Source organism: Chrysochloris asiatica, unplaced genomic scaffold (genome assembly GCF_000296735.1).
Source record: "Chrysochloris asiatica unplaced genomic scaffold, ChrAsi1.0 scaffold00008, whole genome shotgun sequence".
Lineage (NCBI taxonomy): Eukaryota > Metazoa > Chordata > Mammalia > Afrosoricida > Chrysochloridae > Chrysochloris > Chrysochloris asiatica.
This window is the reverse complement of record NW_006408526.1, coordinates 15,434,351-15,448,438: the sequence shown is the minus strand read 5'-3', so window position 1 is coordinate 15,448,438 and position 14,088 is coordinate 15,434,351. Positions and strand designations below refer to the sequence as shown.

At 38.0% G+C, this 14,088-nt stretch overlaps 1 protein-coding gene across 1 annotated transcript in view; it reads left to right on the top strand.

Moving 5' to 3' along the window:
- The window catches only part of GUCY1A2 (guanylate cyclase 1, soluble, alpha 2), a 385,551-nt gene extending 371,932 nt beyond the window's left edge, over positions 1-13,619 (top strand). The window contains exon 8 of the mRNA XM_006833793.1: positions 13,013-13,619. Coding sequence (XP_006833856.1) covers positions 13,013-13,220 — 208 coding nt within the window. The 3' untranslated portion in view covers positions 13,221-13,619. The remainder of the gene's footprint in view (positions 1-13,012) is intronic.
- The last annotated feature ends 469 nt before the right edge of the window (positions 13,620-14,088 follow it).

The window sequence follows — 14,088 nt, the reverse complement described above, 5'->3', positions numbered from 1 at the left end:
ATTGTCCGATGATTTCCGCATTCTGTTGGGTCACCTCTCTTTGGAATGGGCACAAACATTGATCTCTTCCAATCAGTCGGCCAGACAGTTGTCTTCTAAATTTCCTGGCAGAGATGAGTGAGTGCCTCCTGTGCTGTGTATTGGGATACACAGGTTAATTGAATAATGATGGCATTATTTTAGTGTTGTTTTTTTTTTAAATTTAGAAATTGAGTCCTGTTGTGCATTGGGTCAGTATGAGTCTGAACTGACTCAACAGCACTGACCACCACCACCACTAGGTCCAAAATCTGCTTCTGTACTTGTGTCAGTACAACTTTTATACAAGAGTGAGAAACTATGTTAGGATTATTTACTCTTTTCCTATGGACCCTTACTGTGGGAAAAGACATTCAAAGAGTTTCAGTAAATTCTTGGTTAGTCCTTTACTTATAAATTACTTTTACTTAAATGCTTATCTGGACTGATACTTCAATAAAATAAAAGTATCAGTATTTTAGTGTCTGGTCAATCTTTTGAATGACTTTATTGACTCTTTTTGTGTCCTCTTTTCTATAGAAATACCAAAACAGTAAACACAATATTTAACAAAAGTAAAATTATCAGTAAAGCTAAGTGACTTACTAGTTTTCCCAAAAGGAGAATTGGGACTATGCTTTAAGAATTATATCTCTAGATTTATAATTAAAGATAACATTAACACTACTCTCTTAAATGTCTCAATAAAATCATAAGTAGCAAAATTGAACGAGATAGTCTTCTTACTTAGACATTTAAATTTTTCTGTTCCTTCTTTTGTTTCTCTGCTGTATCACATAACATTTTCCCCATAAATGCAATTCTTTGAAGTGGAACCCATAGGCTTTCCTATTTTTCTTTTTTAAGAATAAAATGTATCCATGTTTTGACCTTCAGAATATTCCACCTCAGACAACCATTGTACTTACCAGCATATTTAGAGGTCATAATAGTCAAGTGTTTGAGAATAAGAGTAGAATGTTGCAGTTGTTTTTATAGTAAAAAATGTACAAATATATCTATTATCTTACTTCTATAAAACTAACTGCTGAAAGAGGTTGGAAAATCAATGAGCTAGTATCTAAATAACTACTGGGTAGTAATGGTTAGTTCTTGTTTTTATTATTTCATAGCTATGGAATGAAAGAGTGGGCCTGGCAGTTTAGACATGTGGCTAATGAGTTTGAATCACAGATCTTTTGGCTAGCAGCTGAGTGCTTTAATCACTGTACCACCAGAACTCTTGTAGGTGGGGGGAGGACTCCTAAAAGTAAGAGATGAGACAGGCATAGCTACCTACCAACTTCTTCTGCTCTATTCCTGTTTACAAGCCTAGCATGATTTATCTATACAAAAATTAATATCTCTTTAAAAGCACCATTTTAAGCATATTTGCAAGAGTATTTGCTATACAACATTATTACAAATGATAACTAGAATAAGTAGGTTGATCTCAAAGAAAAGAAGTATGTCCTTTGCATCCCAGTTCCCAGGTATTCTCTCCACTTGATTTATGTTCTTTAAAAGTGGAGTTTATTACAACTCTCTGTGCCCTCCTTACAATGCAGGGGCTTCAAAAAGTTCATGGAAAAAAATCCATTTTGTTTTCATTTGTTTGTGCATGAACTTTTGAGGCCCTGGCATACATCTGGCATAGCTATAATTCTGATCAGTTCTGGAATATTGAAAATAAAGAACATAAAACACCCACTGCCATTGAGTTGAATCCCACTCATAGCAACCTTGTAGGACAGATTAGAGCTGCTCCATAGAGTTTCCAAAGCTGCAAATCTTTACAGGATCAGACAGCCTCATCTTTCATCTTCAAGAGCTGGTAGACATCAATCACCAACCTTGCAGCTAGCTACCTTGTGCTTATAAAGTCCATAGTCCCACCTGGAGTCTTTCATAAAGAACATTGTTTTTGTTGTTGTTAAGTTCTGTCCAGTGATTCGGACTCACAGTGACCCTCTGTAGAGTTTCTGAGGAGCAGCTGGTGAGCTGGAGCTGCCGAACTTGCAGTTCAAACCAACCTTTCAATCCAGCACTTATCCTATAGCACCACACCAGGACTCCAATATAGGAACACACATAGCATGGTTTTTTTAAATGATGCTTAATTTTTTAACTGACATTAACTAAGGATTGCTCGCTTTAAAAAGTAGATGTACACATTTTCTTCTTTCCACTTCTTCCCTTATCTCTTATATGGAAAAACCAGCATGATGATGAGGTTGTTTTTAAGAAAGAATTTTAGCCAGAAATATGACAAAACTGTGAGGCAATTATTTAATTTACACATGCTGATTACAGTTATCTTCACTAACCTCTCGTTTGTCATCTCATTTTTTATTTCTGTCTGTTGATGTGTAAAACTTCTTAGTGTTTAGCTTTTAAGTCTCTTTACTGGAAATGGAGTTTTTAGACTGCGAAAGGTCAAAATTAATGCTGTCTCTAGAGAAAGCAGTGGGGAGATCATCTTGCTATTCAGCATCCAAAAATTTGAGGTTTTCAAGGGCAATCGCTGGGATAGTGCCCGTTAGATAGGGAATTCTTCAGTCTGCATGCTCTCCACAAAGCACCCACACAGTGGGATCCACACTAAGCACAGTTGCCATCAAGATTACCCAAGGGTGGACTGTAGAAAAAAATATAGGAAGAAAGGAGCCAGGGCGTCACAGAAGTACTGCTGAGGTCCTCTGACTTATATTTCTTTTTTTGAGAATCTACCCATTAACCTACATGTTTATTGTTTTCAAGTGCCATCAAGTCGGTTCTGACTCATAGCAACCTTGTATAGGGTTTCCAACAAGTTATTAGTGAGTTTGAACCACTGATCCTGCAAATCAAACTGACCTTGTGGTCCAGTACATTATCTTGCAGCGCCACACATTAGAACCCATAAACAGACAATGATAGCATTGCTTCAAATCTGCAATAGAAAATATGTACAACCTTAAAGTGTATGAACATTTGGTAAGATTCTTTCTTTATTCCATAATGAATTAGATTTCTACTTTCCTTCTTTAGACAGAAGTGTTATTTCCAGACAATGAATCATTGAGTTTCAAGGGATTTTAAGCAGTCTAGCTGATTTAATAAGGAGCTCTGGTAGCATAGTGGTTATGAATCAGCCTGTGAACCTTAAGGTCAGCAGCTCGAAACTACCAGCGGTTCCATGGGAGAAAGATGAGGCTTTCTGCTCCTGTAAAGATTTACAGCCTTGGAAACCCTGTACAGGGTTGCTATGAGTCAGAACTGACTCGATGGCACTTAACAACAACAACCTGATTTAATAATCCTAGTTTGACTGGGCCTATGTTCAAACTACATCAGATCTCAAACCAGTGAAGCACAAAGCAGAAAAAACAGAGTAGAGTTCCTTCTATCTTCTGTTTAGGTGGAAAGAAGAGAATGAATAGGAAAAACTCAGGAATGATAGAATAGTTAGAAAAACACAAGGAATATTCATCTTCTCTATTTTCATTGCTCAGAACTGTCATCCTTCCTCGAGCACTGACACAGTGTTTAATGCCATCAAAACAGAATTCAAATGCGTGCCTCAGAAAAAAGATATCAGGTGAATAATTAGCAACACTTGTGACAGCCACGTTTAGTTTTTAACACAGCAGTTTGAACACCTGAGTTCACCATTAAGCTTTTCTAAAACAACAATAAAATGATAGCAAAGGTATGAAAAAGAGATATCACCCTTTCTCAACATACACAAGCAAAGAATGGATGAGGACTTACCAGTGTATGAGTGCAAGGTGGAATTTGTTTTACTGAGTGGTATTTGCCTTAGGAGAAAGGAGAACTCTAAAGTTTCAGGGCTTACAGAAGAAGGTATAAATATAAGCAAACATATTGCTCTGTATATGACTCCTGACAGGGAGTCAGAAGGGGTGAGACAGAGCTAAGAGAAACTAATTTGAGGATTGATCTCCAAGATCCAAGATATGACCAAGTAGTAGTTCAGAAAAAAAGATACAAGAAGTTGAAGCCATTGCAGCTATTTTAAATAGGAAGAGATTTATGAGCTTAAAGAATAATTGGAAGGGATCAAGATCAGGTTATAAACAGGATATCACAAAATGCCCCCACCTCCATCCCATGAAAATGTTAAATGCCATCTAGTCAGTTCTGACTCATAGTGACCCTGTATAGGGTTTCTGAGATGTGGCTGGTGGGTTTGAACCACTGACTTTGCGGTTACCAGTCCAGTGATTATCCTACAGTGCCACACCTGGATTCTGACCTGCTAAAACATTGTACTTGCCAATTAGGCAAGCTCCTGCCTTTGCAGCTATAATGACCTAGATCTGGAGCCATGGCCCAGTCATACCAGACTTTGAACAGTACAAAGCTGAAGAACAGATTCCTGAGTATGCATTCTAGTGATTACGGAGTAAGATTGATAAATTCCCAGCATGACCCATTTTCTTGACCCTCAAAGAACTGGAAAATGAACAATACAACTTGATTCTGGAAAATTTCACTTTTGATAGTCAGAATTAGTGACCCATTGTTAAAGGAAGATGGAATCTGCTTCGCTTCTGCCATTCTAATCTTGGGCGAGTGCATCTAATTAGAGGAACTTCCTAATCCCCTGGTGTGATACTACAGAATAAACACTGGACTACTCATTGCAGAGTTGACAGTTCAAACCTACCAGCCACTCTCAGACGCCTTCTATGATATTGCTGTTGTTAAGTACCCTCATGTCAGTTCCAACTCAGACCCACCCTGTACAGGGTTTCCCAGGAGGTTGGTTTGAATTGCAGACCTTGTGGTTCGCAGTCCAGTGCTGATCCTACAGTGCCACACCAGGAGTCCAAACAAAGCTTAGGAAATTATTTTTTAAATGACATAAACTGTTTTTCAGAACTGAAAAACATATCAAAGATTGCATGGATGGTCATTTTAATGGATAAAAAGATGCACTGAGGAATAGCATAGTTAATTTTCACATAACCAAAACTAGAAAGGTGATAACTGGGGTGTGAGGAGGGTGGTTGGTAACAGAACAGGAGAAAATTCACATGCACTGGATTAGGTAACAATATAATATCTGACTTTTTACTTGTAAAATATTGAAAATCTGAGGGGAAAAATTATTTCCAAACAAGACCTCAGTATCTTATCAAACCCCCAGTCAGGCTGAGAGGAGAGTGAACTAAATATTTCAGACATCCAAAGTTTCTAAAGGATCACTCTTGTTTCTGCCCTCAGCTCTGAAGGATGCACCATTATTCTAATACCTATTGCTTTGGTCTTAAACCCTCTTTTGCTGGCAAGGGGCTTGGTAGTCAGGAGATATGTATGTTTTCTCATTGTAGGCAGCATTCTCAGAATGCCCCTCTCTTATCATTCTCTACATTGCACAGACCTTTTCAGTTATTAAAACTAAATAGAAAAGATTTTCAAGTCTTGCCTGGTGATTTCTAACATGGAGATTTTAGAGGGCTGTGCGAACCAGCTGGCCACTCTTAGAGGCTAGATCTGAACCTGTTCATTTTAGCAAGGTTAACTTTGTCCATGGAATCAACGCAATTTATAAAAACACCAATCACTTTATGGAAGGATATTTTCAATAAAAAATAAAGATTCCTTCCTTTCCTCTCTGTCTTCTACTCTGTAACTACTAGGATCAGGGATAGGAACGCATTGGTTCAGCAGCTGGCTAATGTTGTTGCTGTTACGTTCCAACTCATAGCAACCCTGTACAGGGTTTCCAAGGAGCAGCTGGTGAGTTTGAACCAGCTGACCGTGTAGTTCAAACTGACCTTACGGTCCGGTGCTTACCTCACAGCACCATAACAAGACTCCAAGCTGGTTAATGTCATTGTTGTTAAGTCAGCTTGACTCATAGAGACTCTATGTACAATAGAACAAAACACCTTTCAGTCCTGTGCTATTCTCACAGTTGTTCCTATCGTGGGGCGCATTGCTGCAGCCACTGTGTGAATCCATCTTGTTTTAGGTCTTCCTCTTTTTCTCTGACTCTCTACTTTACCAAGCATGATCTTCCAAAGTTGTTGTTGTTAAGTCCCATTGAGTCAGTTCTGATTCATAGTGACCCTGTATCGGGTTTCCAAGGTGTAGCTGGTGGGTTTGAACCATTGACATTGGGGTTAGCAGTTAATCCAAAATATCCAAAGTACTTAAGAGAAAATCTCACCATGCTCATTTCTAAGGAGAATTCTAGCTGTACATCTTCCAAGACAATGTGTTCATTCTTCTGGCATTTGATGGTATATTCAAAATTCTTTGCCAACACCATAATCCAAGGATACAACTCTTCTTCGGTCTTCCCTATTCACTGTCTGACTTTTTCATGCATATGATTGAAAATACTGTCACTTGGATCAGATATACCTTAGTCTTCAAGGCAATGTCTTAGCTATTTAACACTTTAAAGAAGTCTTTTGCTGCTGCAGATTTTCCCATTGCAATACGTCATTTGTGTTCTAAATACTGTTTCCATGGGTGTTATAAAGTGAAATCACTGACACTTACGATATTTTGTTTCTCATGATGTTGCTTATTGGTCCAGTTATCAGGATTTTTGTTGTTGTTGTTTATGTTGAGGTGTAATGGACACCTGATAACGGCGCTCTAGAATCAGCACTGAACTGCAAACCACAAGTTCAGCTGTTCAAACCCACCAGCTACTCCTCAGAAACTCTATTCAGGATTGCTATGAGTCAGAACTGAATCGACAGCACTTAGCTACAATCTATGCTGAAGGTTGTCGTCTTTGATCTTCATCAGTAATGGCTTCAAGTCCTTTTCACGTACAGCAAGCAAAATTGTGCCATCTGCATATGGCAAGTTGTTAATGAGTTTCTCTTAATCCTGAAGCCACATTCTTCTTCATTTAACCCAGCTTCTTAGATTGTTTTCTTAGTATACTCATTGAATAAGTATAATGAAAGAATACAACCGTGACACATACCTTTCTGATTTCAAACCACTCAGTGTTCCCTTGTTCTATTCAAACAACTGCCTCTTTGTCTATGTACAGGTTCTGCATGAGCACAATTAATGTGCTGAAATTCCCTTTCTTTGCAGTGTTATCCATAATTTTTTATGATGCACACAATCAAAAAACCTTTGCATAGTCAATAAACTGTAGGTAAACATTTATTCTAATATTCTCTGTTTTTAGCCAAGGTCTACCTAATGTCATCAGTGATAATCCCCATTCCATGTCTTATTCTGATTCTGGCTTGAATTTCTGGTGTTTTCTTGTTGATATACTACTGCAACTGTCTTTGAATTATCTTCAGCAAAATTTTGGTTTTGTGTGATATTAATGATATGGTTTGCTAATTCATCATTCCATTGCTAGAGTGAATATAGTACTACTGAATATGAAACTAGGTGGAAATAGGAGGAAATAAGTTCACATGCAGGAATTGATTGAGTTAGATACCAGTAAAAAAAAGGCAGCATCCCAGTAGACCTCCCTGGTGGCTTGCTTGTAGGGCCTTCATTGACCCAAAGCAGTAGCAATTTTTCATCTTGAAAATCAGTTTGCAAATGTAGGTAACTTAAAAGAACTTTGTTGAAAGGAGGGAGGGTGAAAGTCAGGTAACCTAGGATTTGTGTGGCTTCCAAATACTTATTAAACATGTTACTGAAATTCCCTGGCTGCATATCAGCCATCTGGGGATTACAGCTGGGGATTAATTAAGATTTATGTAGCATCTGAGCTTCTATATCAGTCCTGACTGTTGAAGAAATGGATTTCTAGGCAGAGTCTTTGAGCCAGCCTAGACACTTGGACTTAATAAAGTATTTCAGAGGGGATTAGTGGTTCCGGGGTGATCAATGTCTAAAATCCAAATCTGTGTATGCACATTTAATGATTTATTCAGCACGGCAACTCGTATCATCCTCATGCATGCTCTGTTAATCATTTCCTCTGAACTCCTACACAGATAGTTTACTCTAGTGTTCGGAGATACAAAGGCTGCTAAGTCTCAGAGACCACAGGAGTTTGAGCCCATTTATCCTTATGCACACTCAACCTCACTATTGGAATTTAAAACTTTATTGTTCATGGATGCCAAAATGTTTCCTTAGAAAAGAGTAACATCCCTTAAAATCTGTTGTCTCTGATTTTATCATAGGATACCTGTGATTTGTTTAAAATGTCAAGAGATCAATTCAGTGTAAAGAGCTTCCTCCCAGCCAAAGTGCAGTGAATTACTGAAAACTCATGGCATCCAAGGCAACTGGTGTCACCTTCTTTCAGTGAATTATAAGTAATTTCATAGATGTAAACCAAGGCTTCTCAGTGGTGAAGCCCTGGGCTACTAACCAAAAGGTTGGTGCTTCAAATCTGATATGTGGGAGAATGATGTGGCAGTCTACTCCTGTAAAAGGAGCTCTCGTAGCGTAGTGGTTACGAATTGGGCTGTGAACTACAAGGTCAGCAGTTCGAAACTGCCAGCTGTTCCGCAGGGGAAAGATAAGGCTTTCTGCTCCCATAAAGATTTACAGCTTTGAAACCCTGTACAGGGTTACTATGAGTCAGAACCGACTCCACGGCACATCACCACCACCATCACCATCCTGTAAAGATTTACAGCCCTAAAAACTCTGTGGGATAGCTCTATTCTATCCTATAGGGCTGCTGTGACTCGGAATTGATGTGCTACAGTGGGTTTGGGAACCCAAGTTTTATTTCTCATTGTCAGAAATATCACCAAAACCTAAAGTCCTTGGGGCAGCAAAAGAACTGTGAAATAAATTATTTGAGTCCCTTAAAAGACTGAGAAATGGGAATGTAGCATATGCTTAGTTCTATGTGTTAATTATGGAACTTTAAGGAAAATTGTTGGAATGACTGAGTTTATGGTCTTATTTTATAGTTGGTGAACTGAACTTTCTGGATCTGGTTCTTACTTGTGTCCTTAAATCCATAGTCATCATTTTTCTATTTACCTATAAAATTTACTCCTTTGGACTATCATGTGCTGTGTCATTGTATTGCTGATTTGTTTCTATGGTATTTCTTTTTCATTAGATTAACTTATTCTGTGCATCCCACTTACCCTCCTTCATTCAGAAGAGTATTTTGGCATGTCACAAGAATTCAACAAATGTTTGTTGATGATTGACATCGTTGGCTGACGCCCACTCAAAGCACAACTTATAGCTGTTCTATTTGAGTTAAGCAAAATAATTGTGGAATTGACTGAGAAACTAAATTATTGTTTAGGATTTTCTACATTTTATGTCTGAAATGACATAGAAGTATATCTGGAAAAAAAAAAATCCACATCTGTGTAACCAAAAGTAAGTCAACAGAACAGATGACTTCACTTCTGATTGCCATCAGTGCACCTCTGATATCTCAATTTAGTTGTTTTCTGAAAGAAAGCTATTTTGGTTCAATATGTATTATTTCTTGTAGGGCTGAGCTTAATTAAGAGTTAATGAATCTGAATTCCAGTTTCATTGCCACCACTGTCAGTAAATCATGCTAACTTATTATGGTTTCACTTTCTCTCTTTGTAAAGTTGGCACCGTAATATGTTTCTATAGTTTCTGCATGGGGCTATGCTACATGGTTGAAAGAGACAAGACAGTTAAAATAATTTTAAAATATTAAAGTGAGCCTCAATTCCTTATACCCCAGCTTAATATAATCATTGCATTTTATAAAAAGAGTCAAATAGAGTTCAGTATCTAATTCTTTAAAAGGCTAAATGCTGCAACTATGTGGTCCTTTAAAATAAATATAGGCTGCTTGTAGTGTATCATTTCTCAGTACTGCCAACTGTTGTTTTCAGGTAATGTTTTTTATCCACTAAGAATGTTCAAAATTAATTTTTTTTTCTTCTCACTGTAAAGGTAATTATTATATTCTGTGCAATTTGTGGAATCAGTACCAGCTCACAGCGACCCCTAAAGGACAGAGTAGAAATGCCTGATAGGGTTGATAAGGCTGTAAATCTTTACAGAAGCAGATTGCCATCTCTTTCTTTCACAGAGTAGGTGATGGGTTTGAACCACTAATCTTTCAGTTAGAAATGAATGATTAACTACTGTACCAACAGGGGTCCTTCATGTATTGTTCTTGTTGTTTAGTGCAGTCAAGTCAGTTTTGACTCATACCCACCCTGTATAGGGTCTCCAGGTGGCAGCTGATGGGTTTGACCCACTGACCTTACAGTTCAATCTGACTTTGTGGTCCAGTGCCATGCCAGAACTCCAGTGTATCCTTAGGTGATCCAATATCTTCACACATTCTTTGTTCTCTTTGCACTCACGACCTTCTTGACTATATACCTTCTCTCTCTTACAGTAAGGAGCTCTGGTAGTGGAGTGGTTACGAATCGGGCTGCTAACCTTAAGGTCAGCAATTTGAAACTACCAGCTGTTCTGCGGGATAAAGATGAGGTTTTCTGCTCCCATAAAGATTTACAGCCTCGGAAACCCTGTACAGGGTTGTTATGAGTCAGAACTGACTGCACAGCACATAACCACCAACCACCACCTCTCCTAAAGTAGTTCCTTTTTCCTCTCTCATCTCCTGCTCAGACTTTGGACTGGTTTGTTCTCTCCTCTTTTTCTCATATACCATATCTACCTCATCATCTAGTTTGCCTGTTCCTTCTATGCAAAGAAATTCCATATCTGAGTTTCCAGTGCCAAACTCATTCTTCAATTTAAAATCTAAATTGGAATTGGAGATGAAACCTATGGTTTGGGCCACATAATTTGGAGTTGCTACTGGTGTGGTGCTGTGGGTTAATCCACTAGACTGCAAGGTCCGTTTGAATTGAAAGGTTGGTGGTTCAAGCTCACCATCCACTTCTTGGAAACCCTACACAGGGTTGCTATGAGTCAGAACTGACTCAAAGGCACTTCACAACAACAACTAACATTAACCCAGATTAGAAGGATGAATTGTTTTAACAAATTATGGTGAATTTTACTATGAAGTGACTTCCAAATAAAGTCTCAACTACTAGTCTTCAACAAGTTTGTCTTCATCTATTGCTCTAGACTTAACTCTCATTGTGAAATGTTGTCAATATTTGGAATATCATTGATCATGCTCATAATTTTCTTGTTTCTCATCCTTCGATTGTGTTGAAATACTGCTCATCTTTAAATAACATCTCATCCATAGCATGCTGTGGTTCTCTCAGCTGCAAAATTTTTCCTCTCACGTCACTTTTTATTTCTATCTTTCTAATGACATCTAGTCCACTCTGCTTTTTACTACTCTGATTTAGTTTCCTTGTTTCTTTACTTCATGTTCCTTTTTATGAGAATAAAATAGTGGTCTTTTATCATTTGTCTTCAAGTAAACTGTGCACCCTCATGTAGATCAAAAGGGAACTGTGCTCCATAGAGTTTCAATAGCTGATTTTTTCAGAAGTAAATGACCAGGCTTTTCCTCTGGGGTGCCCCTCTCTGAACTCTAACAGCAAACCTCTGGGTTAGGAGTCAACTGCATGCTAACCTTTTGTACCATTGAGACTATGTTGTATTTACCATTATATCCACAAGAGTATCAGTCTAGGAGGGTTTTTGTTTGTTTGCTGGTGGGTAAGGGGCAACAAAAGCAATCATGAAGGGTTGTTGAATTTAATTGAATTGTTAGACCACATTTTTAGATATGGCTGTGGAGTACTATTGGATAATAAGACTATCCCACCTTTGGAATCTGAATTATCCATTACCAAAGAACTCTGGTAGTATAGTGGTTACGAATCGGGCTGCTAACCTCAAGGTTGGCAGTTTGAAACTACCAATCATTCCGCGGGAGAAAGATGAGGCTTTCTGCTCCTGCAAAGATTTACAGCCTCGGAAACCGTGTGCAGGGTCACTATGAGTCAGAACCAACTCCATGGTACTTAACAACAACAACAAACGGAACGTTTCATGAAATTGGTAGTAGTGATGTGCCACCGAGACGATTCAGACTCATAGAGACCCTATATAGGGCTTCCATGGCTATAAATCTTTATGGGAGCAGAAAGTCTCATCTTTCTCCCATGGAGCAACTAGTATATTCGAACTGCTGACCTTGTGGTTAGCAGCCAAGCTCATAATCCACTACACTACCAGAGCTCACTTCATGGAACTAAAGAAGGTAAAAGAATGAATCTCCTCCACTATTAGTGTTCTGGAAGAGTCTTTCGGTATGACTAGACAGGAAGAAGGAGTTCTGGTGATGCAACAGTTGAGTGCTCAGCTGCTAACCAAAAAATTATGGGTATTAACTCACTCAGTGACTCCATGGGAGGAAGTCCTGGCAATCTTTTGCCTTAAAAATTATACTCAAGTAAAACCTAGGTTACAGCTCTGCTTTGCCACACAGGATCACTATGAGTCAGAACTGACTCATCAACACCCAGCAAAACGAAAGAAAACTCCAGCTGTTTGACCTGTAAATGCTGGTGCATTTTGAAAATATATATTGCTAGAAATCAGTCTGCAGATACCACAGACTCTGAAATCATTAATGCTGCTTATAAATCTAAATACTAAATTTACTTGATTGGCATGCATTTCATGCTTATTGAAAATCTACAAAATATTCCAAAGTGCTCTAGAAGGTTGTAGGAACAGGAGTAAATCTCGTATGCTTAGTCCTTTGTAAAGGGAAAAATACAACTTGGACAAATTTTTTCAAGTAGCGATATTTGGAGAAAAAATTTAAACTTGAACAAATATTTTCAAACTGTGCCAGGAACAGCTTTGTTATTATTCTAACAAGAAAGGAGATTCCCTGAGAAATTACCTTTCCTAGTATTTCGACTACTGAGGAGGCATGTTCATTCTGCTGTGCATAAGGTTGCTATGAGTCGGTACCGACTGGATGGCACCTAACAACAACAACAAAGGAGGCGTGTCTGCACAAAGAAATGTGTGTGCTAACATGAATTTTCCATCCCTTTAAAATTTTGGTTTATTTGCATTTCCTCTGCCTATTTGATTCATATTTTCTATCTTTTCTTTTTAGATTATTAAAACGGGAAGAAAGTTTCACATTCATTCCTCGATCCCGTGAAGAGCTTCCAGACAATTTTCCAAAGGAAATCCCTGGGATCTGCTACTTCCTGGAGGTAAGGACTGGTCCAAAGCAGCCCAAGCCTTCTCTGTCTTCATCGAGGATAAAAAAGGTTTCCTACAACATTGGCACGATGTTCCTCCGGGAGACAAGCCTCTGAAACCTGCTACAGCTCAAAGACTCTTTCCTCCAAAAAGCACAAGCCCAGAACATGGGTCAAGACAGGAGAGTGGAAAGAGAGTGTTTCTCTTTGCTGCTTGGTTGAAAACAAGCAGCGAGTTTTCTGTGTTATGTAAGGCAATAATCTAGAAAACAGAGGTGATGACTGTCAATTAAAAACAAAGCAAACAAAAAATAGGAGGGCAGAGGGAAATGAGGTCTGTCTATCTATGTGAGTGTTTTGGGATATATATATGTATACACACACACACACACACATATATATATATATAACAAATATGGGCCCTTTTGAAAATATCCAATAAATAGATTCCATGTTTTTTTCTTTGTCACACGTACAGATATCTTTCCCTATATATTTGTATCACCTTTGAGAGCCAGTTTTGGTTATATATTCCTACATTTAATGAGTTGGTAGTTAAGGAATCTTTTCTACATTTTTTTTTTCCTTAACAGACATTTCATACATATATGATTGCAGTGTGGTAACCTTCCCAGCAGGAAGAACTATAACTCAAAATATTATAGGGATACTAGCTATTTTTATACATGTCTCTTCTCAATATTTCCATTTCACACAGTTATTAGAATCTCAGAAACTGCTATTGTAGAGTTGGTATATTATATAATCTAAACTATTAATCTCATATAGTCTTACTTATTTAGATTAGTGCTTACAATGAGAATACAAATCACCAAGGATTTCAGTTGCTGAGAAAGCATTGTATGTCTGTTTAGCAAATATATCTTTTAGATTTAATTATTGTGGCTTGGAATCCAGACAAAATGGAATTCCTTAGTAGCAGATATATCCATAAACAAGATTAAGGAAAAGTCTTGTTACCCTC